A 20,713-nucleotide genomic window follows, 5' to 3' on the forward strand; every position below is an offset into this window, starting at 1 on the left:
ACTGTGCTAAGTACCGTGCTGGGAAATGAGGCTACAGCCCGTTCCTCCTTTAATGGAGCCTATGACCCAGTGGGAGAGACATTCGCTCAACAAATATGTACACCAGTAGGTCATTAAGCACAGCTCTGAGATGGGCCTCCATGAGGGCCCTCCACCTCATCAGGGTTTTAGGAGAACGGGAAGAGATTTGGGGCATTCAAAGAAGACCTCCCTGGGTAAGTGCCATTTGAAGCTGAGTCCTGAGGGGGATGAACTGGAGGTAGCGGGTGTAGAAGAGGGATCTTCAATTTTCTTCTTATTCATTTCTCAAGCATTTATTGAGCACCTACTATGTGCCGGGCACCGTTCTGTGTGCCAGTGAACAAAGCCAACAAAAACCCTGCCCTCTGAAAGTTCCATTCTGGTGGAGTTGCTTCCATTATACACCATTACATTGGTGTATAGTAGCAATGCATGTTGGGTTGCCTGTGGTACTAACTAGCAGAAAACCTAACAAGCGGCTTAAGCAATAAGAAACTATTATTCTGTCACATAGCGAGAAGTCCTGAAGTGGGCGACTCCAAGGTCAGTTGAATCACAGACTCAGAGACTCACAACCTCTCTTTCTGCTCTGTCTTCCTCAGGGTGTCTGATACTCCCCTGGTCATGACAGACTGGCTGTAGTGATTTCAGACCTTGTGTCCCCACAGAAAAATACTCAAAAGTTGAAAGAGAGGGCATCCTTGCTCCTTTTTTTCAACATTTTCTTCTGGTAAAAAACACATAACAAAATTTATCATCCTAACCATTTTTTTTATTGAGGTATAATTGGCATATAATACTATATTTGTTTCAGGTATACAACATAATTATTGGATATTTGTATATATTGTGAAATGATCACTACAATAAGTCTAGTTAACATCCGTCACCATACATAGTTACAGGTTTTTTTCTTGTGACAAGAACTTTTAAGATTTGCTCTCTTAGGAACTTTCATATATTCAGTAGAGTATTATCAGCCATAGTCGCCACGCTTTACATTATATCTCATGACTTCTTATTTTATATGGAAGTTTGTAACTTTCGACTCCCTTCACCCATTTTGCCCACACCTCACACCCCCCACCCCGCCCCTGCCTCTGGCAACCACTAATCTGTTCTCTGTATCTATGAGCTTGTTTGGTCTTTAGATTCCACAAATAAATGAGATTATGTGGTATTTGTCTTTCTCTGATTTATTTCACTTTAAACATTTTTTAGCGTACAGTTCAGTAATGTTTATATGTATTCCCATTATTGTGAAACAGATCTTCAGAACTTTTTATCTTGCAAAACTGAAACTCTGTACCCATTGAACAACTCCCCTTTTCCCTCTCCCTCTGGCCTTTGGTAACTACCATTTTAATTTCTGTTTCTGTGAATTTGACTGCTTTAGAGACTGCATATCAGTGGAATCATGCAATATTTTGTCTTTTTGTGACTGGCTTATTTCACTTGGCATAATGTCTTCAAGATTCATCCAAAATGTAGCAGGACTTCCTTCCTTTTTAAAGCTGAATAATACTCCTTTGTATGTACATATCACATTTTGTTTATTCATCCATTGATGGACAGTTGGGTTGCTTTCACCTTCTGGCTATTGTGAATAGTGCCATTGTGAACATGGGTATACAAATAGCTCTTCAAGATCCTGCTTTCAATTCTTTTGGATATATACTCAGAAGTAAGATTGCTGGATCATATGATATTTCCATTTTCAATTTTTTGAGGAACCTCCATACTGTTTTCCATATCAATGACATCATTTCACAATATCACCAACAGTGCACAAGGGATCCACTTTCTCCACGTCCTCACCAGTCCTTGTTTTTTTCTGTTATTTGGATGGTAGCCAAACTAATGGGTGTGAGGTAATATTATATGTTCACAGGATTTCATTGTGGTTTTTATTTGCATTTCTCTGATGATTGGTGATATTGGGCATCTTTTCATATGCTTATTGGCCATCTGTATATCATCTTTTGAGAATTTCTATTCAAGTCTTGCCCATTTTTAAAATGGGTTATCTGATTTTTTTTGTTGAGTTGTAGGGGTTCTTTATATATTCTGGATATTAATCCCTTATCAAAGACATGATTTGCAGATGTTTACTTCTTTTCCCTATGTTGCCTTTCCACTCTGTTGACTGTGCCCTTTGGGGCACAAAAGTTTTTAAATTTGTTGTTGAATTTGTCTGTTTTGGTGTTTGTTGCCTTTACTTTGGTGTCTCATTGCTAAATCTAATGCCATGAAACTTTCCCTGTTTTCTTCCAGGAATATTATAATTTTAGGTTTTACATTTAGGTCTTTATTCCATTTCGAGTTAATTTTTGTATGGGGCTAAGATAAGGGTCTAGCTTCATTCTTTTGCATGTGGATATCCGGTTTTCCCAGCACCATTTGTTGAAGACTGTCCTTTTCCCCATTGTGTTATCTTGGCACCCTTGTCAAAGATCATTTGATCATGTATGCAAGGGTTTATGTCTGGGCTGTCTGTTCTGGACCATTTGTTTATTTGTCTGTCTTGATGCCACTACCATAGTATTTTTTTTTAAAGAATTTATTTAGTTGAGAGAGAGAAAGAGAGAGCAACAGAGATAGAGAGAACATGAGCTGGGAGGAGAGGGAGAAGCAGGCTCCCCGCTGAGCAGGGAGCCCAATGTGGGGCTGGATCCCAGGACCCCAGGATCATGACCTGAGCTGAAGGCAGACGCCCAACCAACTGAGCCATCCAGATGCCCTGCCACTACTATAGTGTCTTAATTACTGTAGCCTTGTAACATGTTTTGAAATCAGGAAGTATGAGTTCTCTAGCTTTGTTCTTCTTTTCAAAATTGTTTTGACTCTTCAGGGTCCCTTGAGATTACAAATGAATTCTTTTATTTCTGCAGAAAATGCCGTTGGGATTTTTTATAGGGATTGCATTGAATCTGTAGATCACTTTAGGTAGTATGGATATCTAACAATATTAAATCTTCCAGTTCATGAGCATGGGATGTCTTTCCATTTATTTTTGTCTTCTTTAATTTCTTTTACCGCTCTTAGATAAGTTTCAGCATATAAATCTTTTATCACCTTGGTTAGGTTTATTCCTAAGTGTTTTATTCTTTAGGATACTATTGTAAAATGAAACTTTTCTTCATTTTCTTTTCAGGTTGTTCATTGTTAGTTTATAGAAACACAATTGATTTTTGTGTGTTGATTTTATATCCTGCAACTTTGCTGAATGAGTAACAGTTTTTTTGTGGAATCTTCAGAGTTTCCTTCATGTAAGATCATGTTATCTACAAACATGATAATTTACTTCTTCCTTTTCAATTTTGATGCCTTTTATTTCTTTTTCTTACCTAATTGCTCTGGTTAGCACTTGCAATACTAAGTTGAATAGAAGTAGTGAAAGTGGGTATCGTTCTCTTGTTCCTGATCTTAGAGGAAAAGCTTTCAGTCTTTCACCATTGACTATGATGTTCACTGTGTGCTTTTCACAAATGGCCTTTATTTTGTTAAGGTAGTTTCCTTCTATTCCTAGATTGTTGAGTTTTTTTTTTTATCATGAAAGGGTGTTAAATTTTTGTCAAATGATGGGGCGCCTGGGTGGCACAGCGGTTGAGCGTCTGCCTTCGGCTCGGCATGATCCCGGCATTCTGGGATCGAGCCCCACGTCAGGCTCTTCTGCTGGGAGCCTGCTTCTTCCTCTCCCACTCCCCCTGCTTGTGTTCCCTCTCTCGCTGGCTGTCTCTCTCTGTCAAATAAATAAATAAAAAATCTTTAAAAAATTTTTTTTTTGTCAAATGCTTTTTCTGCATTAATTGAGATAATCATGTGGTTTTTGACCTACATTATATTACATTGTTGTTGTTTTTTAATTTTGAACCACCCTTACATTCCAGAAGTACAGCCTACTTGGTCATAATGTATCATCTTTTTAATGTATAATGCTTTTGAATTCATTTTTCTTCTATTTTGTTGAGGACTTTTGTGTCAATATTTATCAGGGATATTGGTCTGTAGTTTTCTTTTCTCAAAGTGTCTTTGTCTAGCTTTGGTATTAGAATAAAGCTGGCCTCATAGAATGAACTTGAAAGTGTTCCCTCTCTTCAGTTTTTTGGACGAGTTGGAGAAGGATTGGTGTTAATTCTTCTTTAAATGTTTGGTAGAAAAACATAAATAAATGTTTAGTAGAATTCTCCAGGGAAGCCATCTGGCCCTGGGCTTTTCTTTGTTGGGAGGTTTTTAATTACTGATCTAATCTCTTTACTCATTATTGGTCTGTTCAGATTTTCTATTCAAGGTTTAGTCTTAGTAGGTTGTGTGTTTCTGGGAATTTATCTATTTCATCTAGGTTATCTCTTTGTTGATGTACAACTGTTAATAGTATTCCCTTGTAATCATTTTTATTTCTATGACATCAGTTGAATGTCCCCTCTTTCATTTCTGAGTTTAGGTATTTGAGTGGTCTTTCTTTAATCAGATAATGTTTATCAGCTTTGTTGATCTTTTCAAAAGCCAGTTCTTGGTTTTTTCTTTTGTTTTTCTGTTCTCTCTTTTGCTTATCTTTGCTCTAATCTTTATCATTTCCTTCCTTATACTAGCTTTGGGTTTAGTTTATTCTTTTGCTAATTCCTTGAAGTTTAAAGTTGTCATTTGAGGTCTTTCATTCTGTTGTTTTTTTTTTTTTAATCCATTCAGCCAATCCATGTCTTTTAGATTGGAAAGTTTAATTCTTTTACATTTAAAGTAATTACTAATAGGGAAGGACTTAACTCTTGCCATTTTTTTTCTGTATTTCTTGTAGCTTTATTGTTCCTCCTTTTCTCTCTTACTGCATTCTTTTGTGTGTTTTTTGCTTTGTTTGCTCTTTGCTTTTTTGGGTTTTTTTTTAGTGATATTCTTTGAGTCCATTCTCATTTCCTTTTATGTATATTCTATAGATATTTTCTTTGTAGTTACCATTGCAATTATATAAAACATCTTAAAGTTATAGCATTCTATATTAAACTGATAGCAACTTAACTTCAATTATATTAAAAAACTCTGCTCTTTTACATTCTACCCCCACTTTGTTACTGATGTCACAAATTGGTCTTTATATATTTTATACCCATTAACAGATTTATCTTTTTAAAAATATTTTTGTCATTTAAATTCTGTGCATCAAAATTATTATAGTACAGGTTATTATATTTGTTTATTTCTTTTACTAGAGAACCTTATATTCATATGGTTCTGTGTTGCTGCTCACTGGCCTTTTATTTCCATTAAAGGACTCCTCTTAGCATTTCTTGTAGAGTAAGTCTAATAATAATGAACTCCCTTAGCTTTTGTTTAACTCGGAGAGTCTTAATTTCTCCCTCATTTTTATAGGACAGCTTTGTCGGTTGATGTGTTTTTCTTTCAATCATTTTCAACATATCATCCTACTCCCTTTAGGCCTGCAAAGTTTCTGCGGAGAAATCTTATGGAAACTCCCTTGAATGTGAATAATCACTTTTCTTTTGCTGCTTTCAAGATTCTTTCTTTGTCTTTGACTTTGGAAAATTGGCTTATAATGTGTCGCAATGTGGTTCTCTTTGGTTTTGTCCCAGTTGGAGTTCTTTGAGCTTCTTGAATCTACATTTGGAGATTTGGAAAGTTTTCTGCCATTATTTCTTCAAATGAGCTCTCTGCCCTCTCTCTTTCTTCCTTCTGGGATTCACATGAGTATATTAGCCCATTTGATCCTGGCCCCTAAGTTCCTTAGCGTTTCTTTGTACTTTGTGGAGACTTTTTTCATTCTTTTTTCTACTTTGACTTGATGATTTCAAATGACCAATCTTCAAGTTTGCTCATTCTTTCTTCTGCCTGTCGAGTCTGCTGTTGAACCTCTTTAATGATTTTTTTTTTTTGGTTCAGTTATTATATTTTTTAGTTTCATTATTTGTTTTTTATAGTTTCTCTCTTTGTTGATATTTCCATTTTGTTCATGCATAGTTTTCCTGATTTTGTTTAGTTGTCTGTCTGTGTTCCCTTTTAGTTCATTGAGTGTCTTTGTGACAATTATTGTAAATTTTTTGTCAGGTAGCTCATAGATACACATTTTTTTTAGGGTTGATTTCTGGAGTTATATTTTTATCCTTTGATTAGGCCATATTTCCCTGTTTCTTTGTATGTCTTTTAATGTTTTGCTAGGATTGGGACATTTGAAAAAATACCCATCTCTTACTCTTTGTGTACTGGCTTCATTCAGGGGAAGACCTTCCTTCACTTGTCAGCCCTCCTGGAGGTATTAGGGCCTCTCAAACCTTTTCTGATCTCTTTCTCCCCCTACTTTCTGACTGTGGAACTATAGCTCTAACATACTGCTCACCTCCTTTTTCAGCAGCTTCCAAAGCTCTGGCACCAGTCTCATCAGTGCTCCAAGTGAGGCAAGACAGAAACCAGTCTCTTAGGTGGCTCCCAGATAAGCCAGGATGTTGGATGTATGGTCCAGGCCTTTGTTTGCATCCCATGGGAGGATCCCTGGTATGGGAGATTTCCTCCCATTTGCTCCTCGCTATGCTGCATAAGGGAAGGAGCTTATGTAGCCACACGGAATGCTGCAAATTTACCCACCCCTTTTATTGGAGTCTTTTCTTAGCTTTACAGTGGCCAGGATGCTGTAGCTTCTCAGCTGAGCTCTGGAGTTCTCACAGAGGTATTTTGGTCTCTCTATTGTTGTTAACTTGGTGTCTCTGTGGCATTAGGAAGGCCTGTAATGTCCTAGTCTGCCATCTGGCTGATATTCTCCCTTGTCTTTTTTAAGAGCAAGAAAAAACCTTCCTAAAGTCATACAGCCGACTTCTCCTCATACTTCATTGGGCCAGATTTGCCTCATGGACTCACTTCCAGTCTGTCTGAACAAGGAAATATAATTACCATGGTTTGGCTTATGTTAATCAGAATGCATGCACTGGGATTGGTGAGGGAACCAGCCTCACCTAAAGCCCATCACCACTTGGTACCTGAACAAAATGACTTCTGTTTGTAAAGGGGGAAAAATGGTTTAGTAGCTCTTAGGAGGCAACCAGTGTGTCCACCTTAAGTGTTAAATTGTTTGTCTCTTGTAGAGCTGAAGAGATTCCTCTGAAAATCTTGGCCCACAATGGCTTAGTTGGAAGACTGATTGGAAAAGAAGGCAGAAATTTGAAGAAAATTGAACATGAGACGGGGACCAAGATAACAATCTCATCGTAAGCCACCCATTCAGTTTAATTGTGCCCAAAATGGAGAACGTGAGCACTTTGATATGCCCAACTCCTTCATCTCCCTTTCCTTAAAATGGGAGTATAATCATAAGTCATGTAATTCTCTCCAACACCATCAAAACAAATGCATAAATACTTACCAGTCAGACATTTTCTACTATAGATATGAGCTAAGTCACCTCTAAGATTTGAGATAAGATGGCAAGTATTTGATACCACAGTGTGTGGTGGTGGAATCCTCCACCAAGAGTTGTTTGTGACCCTTCTGGGATTTTATTTTTCCTTTTGAAAAAAGGAAATCTCTCTTTTTTCCCGATGGCCAGCTTGCAGGATTTGAGCATATACAACCCTGAAAGAACCATCACTGTGAAGGGCACAGTCGAGGCCTGTGCCAGTGCAGAGGTAGAGATTATGAAGAAGCTCCGTGAGGCCTTTGAAAATGATATGCTGGCTGTTAATGTAAGTGCCGAATGCTTTCTTCTCTACTGGTTTTCACATGTGTTTTCAGGCAGGACACAAGCCTCTCTAAGAATAGTTGTCATTCAGCTAGTGAGGAAGTGCCTTAGAATAGATGTGCAGAGTTATTCCTGCCTTCCTGGGGCAAGAGCATTGAAACAAGCAGGAAACCAACTAGTGGATTGCGATAAATGCACTGGACGAAATAGTATGAAATTATTAAAATCGTAACTTTGAAGATTATAAAATGAAGAATTGCTTATGATATAACGTTCATTAAGAAAAGAGCACATAGAAGTGTATTTTACTCAGCTTACGGTTATGTAAAATATTATGGAGCAAAATGACTGGAAGGCTGCATACAAAAATAAAAACAGCTGGTACTCTAGGAAAGTGGGATTTTTTTTCTACTTTACAAACTTTCTATATGTTGTCCTGTTACTTTTTAAATTTAAAAATACATACTTTAAAATTAAACTCTGATTTTCATCCCTTACTGATCTGCACATCCACCCAGTAAATGTTGTCCACCACCTCGGCTCTCATTGATGTGGCCAGCAGACGTCCAGGTTTGGGCATGTCCTTCCTATTACTGATAACTAATTCTCACTTTATAATGGGGAGACACCAGTCTGACATTCAGAAATGTTAAAAACATTTGTCTATCAACAAAGCCTAAGGTCCACTCAGAGGAGTAATTTTTTTCATTTTTTCATTATAATTATTTTCTAACATAAAAGAGGAAAGGCTACTGCAATAAGTCCTCGTATGCCTGTAATCCGATGTGAACAGTTATCAGCTCATGGCCTATTTTGTTTCTTCTGGACCTCCATCTGCTTTCCCACCCTCCTTGAATGACTTTGAAGCAAATCCCAGACCTGGTAATATTTCACAGAGGAGTAAATGTTGACCAAGAGCTCTGTAGGCTAAAACCCAGTGCCTCAGTGCCACTCTCTAAGGACCCTCCTCCTCAGGTCACAACACTACCCCGCCTCGCCCCAGCCCCGCCCCCGCTAGCAGCCCACATCACGTGAGAACTGTGGAACAGTACGAGAACACATTGTCACCTCCCTGTTTGTGTGTATTTGTCTGTGGAAATATCCTCAGATGATCTCATTTTGTTCTTTCGGGCTCTTGACATCATACAATAAGCATCTCTTCTGTGAATACCCAGAAAAGCTACAGAAGGGTCTGGGTGTTCCACGTACCTCAACTTGAGCATACCGCTTAGACTGATCCATGCCTACACCAAAGTCATGTGTTGATAGGTGAATAAGAAAATTACTGGATCTTAGCTATCAGATGAGGTCAAGGTTAAAGATCCCAGCTCTCCTACTCCAAACATCCTAAGAGACGGTAAGATAATGGGTGACCCTAGTCACAGATAAGATAACAGAAAATGTTAGAGAGCTGCTTAGTGTTCAGGGAGACAAAGGTAGGAGCAGGGAGGACACAGGCCAGGTGACGACATCCCTCTGCCTCCGAAGGGCTGTGCAATTCAGACTCGCCACAGCCTAGGTGAGCGTCCCCATGTATAAATGGGAAATGATCAAGCAAGCGAGAGGATCGCAACACTGGCAACCAAATGGTGAAAAATTTGAAGTTGTGAACCATCCTGAACCTGGAGAATGGAGTTTACATGTGTGGTATCCTAGTGAAAGGTCTCATCTGTCTCTGGATAGAGTTGGAAAAACCTGTTAACTCAATATGTTTTAAGCATATTCACTCCACAAGTACTTATTGAGTACTTACTATGTACCAGGCACTGAACACACGACACTGAGTAACACAGTCTCCGTCCACAAGGAAATTATGGTCTAAAAGGGAAGAGGCAACCACTCAGGCGATGCAAATACCGTGCGATGATGCTTCACATAGTATTTGAAGGAAACACAGGCACGTTGGTGGGGGCGCATAGAAAGGGCACTGGCACAGAGACCTTTGGGGTGAGAGAAGGTCTCCTGGCTGAGGGGACATCCAAGCTCAGGCGAAACCCACATGAGGAGCAGGACCCAGCCAGGGGAGGGGGAGGAGAAGCACATTCCTTACGTGATGGATAACGTGTGCAGCGGCAAGAGGGGAGCAGGACTGGGCAGGGTGGGAATGAGGGGTGAGCAGGAGAGAGGGTGTGGTGGCCTGGGTCCGCCAGAGGAGCCTGGGTGGCTGTGTTATGATGCATAGACACTCTCGGAGAAGCTGAGAAGGAATGCCACGGTCAGCTTGAGGTTTGGAGGGCCCAGCCGGCAGCAGGGTGGTCCACGAGGCCAGGGCAGAGCTGATGGGAGGCACTGGTGCTGACCAGCCGAGAGATGGAGGTTGACCCAGGCAAGCTGGGCCTCTCTGGTCTCCTCCCCTCATCTTTTTCTCCATTTCTGTTCCCAGCAACAAGCCAATCTGATCCCGGGGTTGAACCTCAGCGCACTTGGCATCTTTTCAACAGGACTGTCCGTGCTGCCTCCACCAGCAGGGCCCCGAGGAGCTCCCCCCGCTCCCCCTTACCACCCTTTCGCTGTAAGTAGCTCAGCATCCAGAGGTTTGCTCATGCTCTGGGCACCCCCAGGCAGCAGCATTACTCTGCTATGTTGAATCACAGCTAAAGCTTTAATTTGGAGGCCATAATCATAAGGGATGGTAGGATAAAGCCAACATGTCTTAGGACTTCTTCCTAATGGACAGATAAATATTACTAAACCATCCTCTAAATCTGTGCTCTCGAACACAGTATGTGTCATATCTAGGAAAGGAACTGCAGTGCTAGCAAATTCACTAACTAGAAGCCTCTTTATTATAAAAAAGGATTTGTTAGATCAGAATCTTCATGAGTTTTCATTTATTAATAGGGTACCTGGATAACTCGAAAATATGTATTTCTCACCTGTTTCTACAACTCAGATGCATCATATTTTATTAATAGGCAGTTTTTAAAAGAAAATAATACACAGTGTGTGTTTCTAAACACTTAGCGCAATGCCTGGCATTTAGTAGGTTCTCAATAAGTATTTATTGTCTGAGTCATAATTAATAAAAAGGGAAATGTGAATGTTTTGAGTTTTCTAATTGTTGCTTCCATTTATAAGCATTATAGATTAATACATTGTCCAATTTGGGTTCAGGATACTTGACAGCTTATTGTTTTTCACTCCTAATTCTTTTCTATACATATTGCTGCTTTTTAAAGCAAACTTCCTTTCCTCCTATGTTTATACTTTTTAATGGAAGAAATTAGGTTGATGACCACTGCGTTAGCGAACGCTCCTTTCTTTTGGGAGGTGGTCTCTGGTGGAGGCACTGCAGTGTTAGAATTCTTAGCAGCTCTTTGGGTTATCCATAGAGACAGGGTGAAGCCACGATGCTCTTCTGCCAGCAGTACAGACATGAACTGGCACCCACGTTTTTGGTCACAAGAATATGCCCATTCTTGGGGCGCCTGGGTAGCGCAGTCATTAAGCGTTGCCTTCGGCTCAGGGCAGGGAGTCCGGCGTTCTGGGATCGAGCCCCACATCAGGCTCCTCCCCTGGGAGCCTGCTTCTTCCTCTCCCACTCCCCCTGCTTGTGTTCCCTCTCTCGCTGGCTGTCTCTCTGTCACATAAATAAATAAAATCTTTAAAAAAAAAAAAGAAAAAGAATATGCCCATTCTGCAGTCTTGTTTATATACAGACCTTCGGAGTCGTTTCTAAACCTTTATACCATTTCTTTGGCGTTATATCCATTTTCTCTTAAACTAAAGGATAGGGCCCAGTATTGGGCCATGTGTGTGGGGGTGGGGGCCAGGTCAGAGGGATCTGGGCTGTGACAGGAGGGATCGTGGCAGCCGTCACAGGCACGTGGCTGCTGCATGGAGCAGGGACAGCTCTGAGAGGTGTACGTCCCCGTGTCTTCCCTGTGAGATTTGAGAATGACCAGGGTTGGTCCATTTCAGTGGTGTTGACACACATCTCATTTCTTAGGAGAAAGTCTGTATCTACTGCCTATAGAACATAACCTCAGAACCGGAGTTGAGATAAACATAAATGGTGGGGGGAAAAGTATGATAAAACAGGCCACTTCTAATACTGGTAATCTGAGATCGGGGGGTCAGCAAACCCCTATTTTAAGATTTGGCTCAGGGGCCAGGCTCACCTACCACTTACTTTTGTAAATAAAATTGTATTGGGGGGCGCCTGGATGGCTCACTTGGTTAAGCATCCAACTCTTGGTTTTGGCTCAGGTCATGATCTCAGGGTCATGAGATCAGACTCCTTGCTCAGCAGGGAGTCTGCTTGAAGATTCTTTCCCTCTGTCCTTCCCCCTGGTCACAAACTCTCCCTCCTTCTCTCTCTAAAAAATAAATGAATAAACCTTTTTTTTTTTTTTTTTTTAAGATTTTATGTATTTCAGGTAGAGCACACACGAGCAGTGGAGAGGGACAGAGGGAGAAGTAGGCCCAACTCTGGGCAGGGAGCCCCGATGCCGGGCTTGATTTCAGGACTCTGGCATCATGACCTGAGCTGAAGGAAGACACTTAACCCACTGAGCCACCCAGGCGCCCCTCAGTAAATCTTTAAAAAAAAATTCATCGGAACACAGCCATGACCTTTGGTTATATATTGTTTACTTTTTTGCTATGATGGAGAGTTGAATAGGGGCAATAGGAACCCTGTGACCTGCAAAGTCTAAAATAAGAAACAGTTCACAGACCCCTATACTGAACCAAGGGAGAAGCGATCGTGTGATAACAAGTATTTTCTTTTTTTTCTTTTTTTAAAGGTTTTATTTATTTATTTGACAGAGAGAGACAGCCAGAGAGAGAGGGAACACAAGCAGGGGGAGTGGGAGAGGAAGAAGCAGGCTCCCAGCGGAGCAGGGAGCCCGATGCGGGGCTCAGTCCCAGAACCCTGGGATCATGACCTGAGCCAAAGGCAGACGCTTAATGACTGAGCCACCCAGGCGCCCCAGCAGAATATTTTCTAAACTTGAAAATAAGTTTTGCCAGTTGGAAAGCTTCCTTTCATCTGAGAACTTTACGACAACAGGAGGATAACCATTTTACTAAAATACATAGTTCCTGTTCTTCATCAAATAGATTTTACTTTTTTTTTTTTTAAAGATTTCTTAAATTTATTTATTTGTCAGAGAGAGAGAGAGCCCAAGCAAGGGGAGTGGCAGGCATAGGGAGAGGGAGAAGCAGGCTCCCCGCTGAGCAGGGAGCCCGATGTGGGGCTCGATCCCAGGACCCTGGGATCATGACCTGAGCCGAAGGCAGACGCTTAACCGACTGAGCCACCCAGGCATCCCAGATTTTACTTTCTTTATAAAGCTAAACGCCATGTATTACAAGATTAGGTTCTAAGCCGGAGCACATAGTTGCCCCAACTCTCTGCGACAATATGGCTCCCCGGGGGCAGCTGTGAAAGTGCAGGCCAGGGCATGGAGGTGGCCGTCACTACCTACCTGAGCAGGACCTAGGATAGGCGCCAAAGCCACACTTGCAGAGTCTGAGAAGGACAGGGTAGGGTGGGAGTGGTGGACATGCTTTAAATACTTACACTGGGGGCGCCTGGTGGCTCAGTCAGTTAAGCATCTGCCTTTAGCTCAGGTCATGATCCCAGAGTCCTGGGATCCGGCCCCACATCGGGCTCCCTGCTCAGCGAGGAGCCTGCTTCTCCCTCTGCCTCTGCTCCCCCTACTTGTGTGCTCTCTCTGTCAAATAAATAAATAAAATCTTTAAAAAAAAATACTTATTACATTGTTTTCCTGTCACGTAGGCTTTCAGATTTCCAGGAACCTCTAGGGTATTTCTTTGCTTTTATGTATCACAGGACTAGCACTTTTGCTCTTGGCGTCCAAAGGTCAGGAAGTCTCTGTACCGTCTCATAGCTGGCTTACTCATGCCAGGGTTGGTCTCTGACCTCTGAAATTTTGGAAGCATAGGTGTATGTTTGAAAACTTACTTTCTGGTTAATAAAAGTAATATGTGCGTAGTATTTAAGAAGCAAATAATACAGAAATGTAGAAAGTGCAAGTTTTTTCTCAATATAGAAATAACCAGTGTTTGCATGTATATGGGGGTGTGTGTGTGTGTGTATAACTTATATATATATATATGTATATTCAGATTCAGATTTTTCACTCTGCTGTGGAAATCCTTGTATATACATCTTGGCTCTTTTACCCACTTAGTTTTTTGGGATAAATTCCTTGAAATAGAATTTCTGAGCCTAAGAATGTATAAACTTTATACAGAATATATAATTATAAAATATATAAATGTTGATACATGGAGGATATGCTTACTTTTCCTTCCCACCAGTGTGTGATAGAGGGACTTTTTCTCCCATACTCTTATTACTCATGTAATGATTCCTTACAATCTGATACTTTAAAATATGTATTTGTTATTAGAGACTCAGCAGTTTTGATGGGCCATTTCCCCCTCTAATGAACTGTCTTTCTGTATCCTTTGCCCATCAGCCGTTTGAAGCACAGGGCAGGTTTTGGAGCCAGACCGCCTGCATCTGCATCTCTGTGCTCTCACTTGCTACTTTTAACCTTGGGCAAGTGACTTAACCTCCTTGCATCTCGATGTCCCTGGTCTGTAATACGGGGGTAGTAATCATCATGGGGTTGTTGTAAGGGTTATTAAATAAGTTAAAAACTGCCCATATTAATTTCTGTGCAAACACAGCTGCTATGGTCATCACCTTTACTTTCCATCTTTTTGTTAATGATTTGTAACAGCTGATTACATATTAAGGCTATTATCTATTTGTCATGTTGTACATATTTTCTACCAGCTTGTCATTTCTCTTTGCCTTAATCATGGTGTCTTGTGCCATAATAATTTAAAATAGATAGATTTGGAACAAATTGTATGAAGTAAAATGTAAATATTTCCCTTGGCCTGCCTTATCTTACCCAAAGTTTACCCAACAACCACTCCCCAGAGTATAGCACCTTTATGTTTACACTTTTTAGAAATGTTTTCTCAGCGTATATACAATCATATTATTCAGAACTATAAAGGTAATCATGTTATACAGAATGACAAGGCTTTCGGTTTGTTTTTTTGTTTGTTTTTAATTACTGGCATGTTTTCATACCTAGACTTAATTCTCTTTAATAGCTACAAAGTGTTCCATTGTATGAATTTACTATAGTTTTTCTAACCAGCACACTATTTTTAGATATTTGTATTGTTCCTACATTTTCTCTACTACACATAGTGTCAAAATGTATATTCTTCATACGTCTTTGCCCAAATGTGTGAGTATATCTAAAAGTAAATTCTCTAAGACTGGACTTACTGTATCAAAGGGTATATGCAATTTAAATTCTCACAGATTTCCCTTCACCAGAATTCATGTAGAAATTTTAAGAGATAAGGTAGTTAAATCAGTGGTGTTTGTGTGGATTCTGGCCTTTGATGTCATGCTAAAGAAAAAATCTCCCATCTAAGACTGTAAAAATATTCTCCCATGTTTTCTTGTTGGCTTTTGAGGACTATTATTTGTATTTGTATCTGTAATCTATAGGGAATTTATCTTGATTTATACTTTGACAAAAGGATCTAACTTTATTTTCTTTCCAAATGGATCGCCACATTTCCCAAAATCATTTTTTGAGTGATGCACCATTTTATCGCTCAGCTTGAAATTCTAGCTTTGTCATACACTAAATTCCCACTCAGTCATCTTCCTGACTCTGTTCCAGTCATCTCTTTGTCTACACTGTAATTACTGTAGTTTTATACTCTCTTCAACAGCCTGGTTATTTTTTTCTCAAAGAATGAATTGGAAAGATGACCAACTTTTCATATGCTTGGGAAAATTAAAGAATATGTAGGAGTTTTCTATTTCTTGAAGATTTGATAAGACCTAGCCATAAAACATCTGGGCCTACCGCCTTTTGTCTGTTTCATCTATAAACTTTTCAGTTTCTTATAAGTTTTTGATTTAGTTGTGTTGATTTTTATTTTCCTGTAAAAGTATTCATTTCATCTAATTTTCATATGTGTTGGTGTAACTTGTACAGAGTGGACTATTGGCCTTTTAAATCCCCAGACTTGTGTATTACTCTCTTGTAATTCCTAGCACCGTATATTTGTGTTTTCTTTTTTTCTTTTCTAAGTTTTTTTTTTTTTTTTAAAGTAAACACTACCCCCAACATGGGGCTTGAACTCACGACCTCAAGATCCAGAGTCTTGTGTTCTAGGGACTGAGCCAGCCAGGAGCCCCTCCCTGTTTTCTTAACCGAATTTGCTAGGGCTTTGTCTATTTTAAACTTCTAAGTAGTTAACAGTTTCTTTTTTGTTATCCTGCAACTGTTTCTTATACTTTTGTATTCAGACAGTGTTATCAGAGCATTTCTGATTTTTGTGGCCTTACTCACACATGAGCAGTTTTTGAATTCATGGGCATTTGGAAAGATGTACCCTCTCTGATGGGCTCAGAGTTGTGTTTATAGCTATAAAAGCAAGCTTCTCGTTGGCGGCTCATATCCTCTATATAATTATTTTTATCCATATGATTTATTACATGATGGGAGAAGTTTGTTCTCCCACTGTGATTATGGTTTTGTCAAATTCTTTATTGTAACAAAGTTTGTTTAGTGTGTTTGGGTCAGTTGACTCTAGAAATAACCTGGAATTTTATTCCAAATTATTAAGCTTTCTTTCTTAATGAATACACAGTCTCATAATCTACAGTTTAGAATTAACTAAACTATAACTGGTTACTTCACTCACTGCAGATTGTTTCTTACACTCCATATGCTCTCATTTTCTGAGTTATTTGGGGCTATTCTGTTAGTTTGTCAAGAATACTTCCTTAAACAACCTTTTCCAGTAATAGTACAAAAGTAGCATAACGTCTAAACCTTTCTAGATCTGAAAATGCCTTTCTTTTCCCCTCACACATGAATGAAAGTTGAACTGTCTAGAGATTCTAGAGTCCTACTACCTTTGGAACTTTGAAAACAGTACTTTCAGTATTTTGTTTTTCAGAGACGTGTGCTACCAGCCTGATTCTCCTTATTTTGTAGATAGCTTTTTCTTCTTCTAAGTTTTTTTTGCCTTTTTTAGTAATTTTGCCTTCCCCCTTGGAATTCAGAAATCTGAATCTCAGCCCTTCGATCTCAAGATTCAGGTTTTTCTTTGGTTCAGGAAAATCTTTTGCTTCTATACTTAATGTTAGTATTACTTCCCCTCCCTCCACTTCATTTTCTCCTTCTGGAACTCCCGCTTTATGGATCATACATCTTCTCTATTCTCATGTCTGTTCCCTTCTTTTTGTTCTGCATGGGTTAATCTTCCAATGCACTGATGGGCTTTGCAGGAATGTCATTTCCGCTGTTATATACAGCCTCTGTTGAGTGTTTTCTTTCCAAGATCAATTTAGGTCTCTCCTTGGTTTTTTTCTCATAGCAGTTACTTACATGTGAATGAACTGTCATCTTGAATCTCACTAAGAAATCAAATCAGAGGGCACCTGGGTGGCTCAGTCAGTTAAGTGTCTGCCTTCGGCTCAGGTCATGATCCCAGGGTGCTGGGATCCAGCCCCACATGGGGCTCCCTGCTCAGCAGGGATTCTGCTTCTCCCTCTCTCGCTCCCCCTACTTGTGCACTTGCTCTCTCTGATTCTCTCTCTCTCAAATAAATGAGTAAAATCTAAAAAAAGAAAAAAAAGACTTTTTAAAAAAAATCTCTTCCTCTTTCTTGAATTAATTCACTGGGTCATTTGTTTGCCTTGCTCAGCTTTGCTCCCCTCTTTCACGTTGCTGATTCTCTATATATATCTAATGAATTTTAATTGTCCATTCGTATATTTCAGTAAACTCAACAGAGGGCATATTAGAATCCTTAGGGGAGTTTTTCCATAACATGTGCCATGGGCCCCACATGAACCCATGAATTCGGAATGTTCCAGGTGGGGGCAGCATTGGGTGTAGTGGTTGAGATCTTGGGCTGCAGTCAGACACTCTCAAATCTGCTCAAATCTTGGCTCTGCCTCATGCTAGCTTGATAATTTCTAGTTTTCATCAGCTCCTGAGGTTGTCCCATGAGAACCCAGAGGTGGATAAGCAGCTGTTGTGGGGAAGCCCTTGGACAAGCTGGGGTAGAATGGTGAACCTTCTGAATCTTGGAGAGCTCTGCCCATGACATTGACCCCTCTCCCCAAGTCTCCTCCCTCCCCCCAGGCCCATGGCCACATCCCTGGCTCCTAGGGAGTGCATCCACTGTCTTTGCAATGTGGCATCAGTCTGTCTTCACACTAAAGCTGTTTTAATATTTGAACATAACTTGTACGCCTGACCCCTGCCCTGTCCATTACCCATTTCCCACCCCTCAATCTTCCTACCCCCCGATTTCTTCATGCTTTGGTGTATCACTTAAATCTGGCATCATGATTATGGCCATACACAGCAGCTTGGAGCAAGGGATGCTGCAGTTGTTCCAGGAAAAGCTGGTCCAACTATTTATAATTTCCTTTTTAATTTTTGCAATGCATCTGATATATACCCCTCTGCTCACACCCCAGCACAGTCACACAGAGCAGAAAAGCAGACACCAGTTTCCCTCAAACTGAGAATGTAACATGAACCAGTGGGTAATAATGACCGCAACCCCCCTTGCTGCCTCTGTTGGCAAGGGGCGGGGGCACACTTGACAGGTCACCTTTGCTATGACATCCCTCTCCCCCTCCCCAGCGTCATGATGCTTCTCAAGTACTCAAAAATAAAGTAGCTTTTCCTTTGTAAAATAACTGGGAATTCTCGAACTGGGACAGTGAGGCCAACTGCTAAGTGGGGGTGGGGTTCTGTATCAGCCTCCCCCTCCCAGGGCCCTTGGTTCATTAGATGCCTACAGACCACTTCCCCAGTAAAGAGAACATTTATTCAAGTCATCAGCGGGTAATTTCTCTGATCATTGTGACAAAGCCTGTTTTGAAAGCCTCCTTCCATTTGAGATTGTAGACTCCATTTAAGCTTGGGAAGATGGGAAATAGTGTGCTCTAAGCCATACATTTCATTATAAGTCAGTCAGTGCTCATTTGACACTCCTCCTTCAGCCCATGCGATAGAGTCTTCCTTCCGGTGACCTCCCTGAATGCCATGTAACATTCTTCGGGGGCGTCCATTGTACTTAGGGTCTAATCCACATCGGAACCAAGGGCCACGAGGGCCCTGCATGATCTCCGACGGCCCACCTCCCGATTGTTTGCAGCTGTACTCCTACCTGCTTTTACCGTACTGGTGTCTCTTCTGTTTTTCAAAAGGCCCACGCCTTTCCTAGCTCAGCACCTCTAAGAGCCCTGCTTGGAATGTTCCCTCCCCAGTACCTTGCATCCGGTGCTGTCCTCTCCTTGGGTCCCAGCTCAGAGGTCATCTCCTGCAGGAGTCTTCCTGGACCCTCCCAAGGTTGCCTTCCCTCCCCTCATCTCCGCTGCTTCCCTTCTGCACGTTGTCCTGTTCACTTCCTTCACAACACTTGTCTGCTTCCCCCGTAGAACGTCAGTCCCATGGTGGCAGTGACCCCTCTGTCTTAAGAGCTGTGTCCACAGCACCTAGAACAGTGCTTCGTATGTGGTTAGGTGCTCAGAGACCTTTTTCATGAGTGAATGAACAAGCGACCCTCGCAACAATATTAGAAGATCTGATTTCTAGATCTGATGATATTATTTTAGTCCATTTGTGGTTGAGGCTCAGAACGGTTGAATAAATTATTCCAGCTGGTACAGAGCTGGTGATTCAGTTTCCGGTCTCGTGACTAGTCTGACTCCAAGAACCAACTTCTGTGCACAAAGCCAGCACCGCCGCTAGAAATGAGCTCCTGGCTACCGAGTTTAGGGTTCTTCCCCACAACAGTCTTCCCACTGTAGTAACTCGTGAATAAAAGAAAAGCGGGGAGTTTGTCCTTTTTACCCTTTTACAACTAATTCTCTCCCCTGACCCAGTGGTTGATACATTTGATACAGTGTTTATGTTGGGAGTATTTGAACCCAGATTGGAGCCACACTGTGGCCAGTCTGCTCTTGGTCTCATGTGAATTTGGGGAAGAGAAGGCAAATAATTCAGAAGAGTCATTGCTGCTTTGAGGCCTTCTGCAAGAGGAAGGAGAAGCATCCTTTCCCCAGGCAGAGCTTTGAGCAGAAAGCCACAGGAATTCTCCCCTCACCCTCCATGGCTCAGGACAGGGACCTGTGCGAAGGGTCTGGCGCAGACTACTCTTCACGGAAGAAGCAGGACCTAGAAGCCTTCACGCCGCTTCCTGTCGGATGTGGAGAGTGCCCGGAAGATCTGGTCTCCTAGCACCCTCTTGTGGGTGTGAGGTGTCACTGCAGCCCCTTTCCAAGGCGGGAGAGCAAGGGTTTGCTCTCACTACAGCAGGGTTTCCCTTCTGTAAGCAGAGAGCTCTTTGGGCACCTAGGGCACCTCTGGGAGAAACTCCCCCGGTGTCCACACCTCCTCTTTGCCCGAGGCCAGAAGTCCACTCTCCAGGCTCAAAAAGGGGGACCGTTTCATTTTGTCCCTAGTGAGTCTCCAGCTCAGAGTGCAGCTGGAGATCTGGGAGACTGAGAACGCCATGAGATTTGTTCAGGGGCCCTCAGACGAAAGCTAGGCCCCTGACGCGAAGTCTCATCCGTGTCTGACCAGTGTCGGAAACCTAGGAGGTCATCCTGCAGGGCGGGCCCACAGGCACTGGCTTCGTGGTGACCTCCCTTCCTGTACTAGGCGTGCCTGCGTTTATGTGACCTTATGTAGGGCGCAGGTAACCGGACCATGCTGATTCTGTCAGCGTCCTGCCCATGCAATACGTGAAATTAGACCTCTTGCTGTCCTCTTGTGAGGACTAAGAGTGTGAAAGTATCCAGCACAGTGCCTAGTACGCCGTAGTGTTCAGGCAGCAGCTACTTCTTCAATGTTATTTTCCTGATAGCTCTGTTGTTTTCTGTCCACATCTGCCTTCCTGTTCCCCCCGCCCTTCCCCACACGCACGCACGATGCTGTTTATTCACTCATTTTCCCCCTCCTCTCC

At 41.5% G+C, this 20,713-nt stretch overlaps 1 protein-coding gene across 2 annotated transcripts in view; it reads left to right on the forward strand.

The window, feature by feature from the left end:
- Window positions 1-20,713, forward strand: part of IGF2BP2 (insulin like growth factor 2 mRNA binding protein 2) — a 152,855-nt gene that overhangs the window by 119,945 nt on the left and 12,197 nt on the right. The window contains exons 8-10 of one of the 2 annotated variants that reach the window (XM_040621481.1): window positions 7,107-7,229; window positions 7,568-7,703; window positions 10,083-10,211. In XM_040621481.1, the coding sequence (XP_040477415.1) occupies window positions 7,107-7,229; window positions 7,568-7,703; window positions 10,083-10,211 (388 nt within the window). The remainder of the gene's footprint in view (window positions 1-7,106; window positions 7,230-7,567; window positions 7,704-10,082; window positions 10,212-20,713) is intronic. The other variant, XM_040621482.1, reaches the window with a different exon arrangement.

Source organism: Ursus maritimus, unplaced genomic scaffold, assembly GCF_017311325.1.
Source record: "Ursus maritimus isolate PB19 unplaced genomic scaffold, ASM1731132v1 scaffold_4, whole genome shotgun sequence".
Lineage (NCBI taxonomy): Eukaryota > Metazoa > Chordata > Mammalia > Carnivora > Ursidae > Ursus > Ursus maritimus.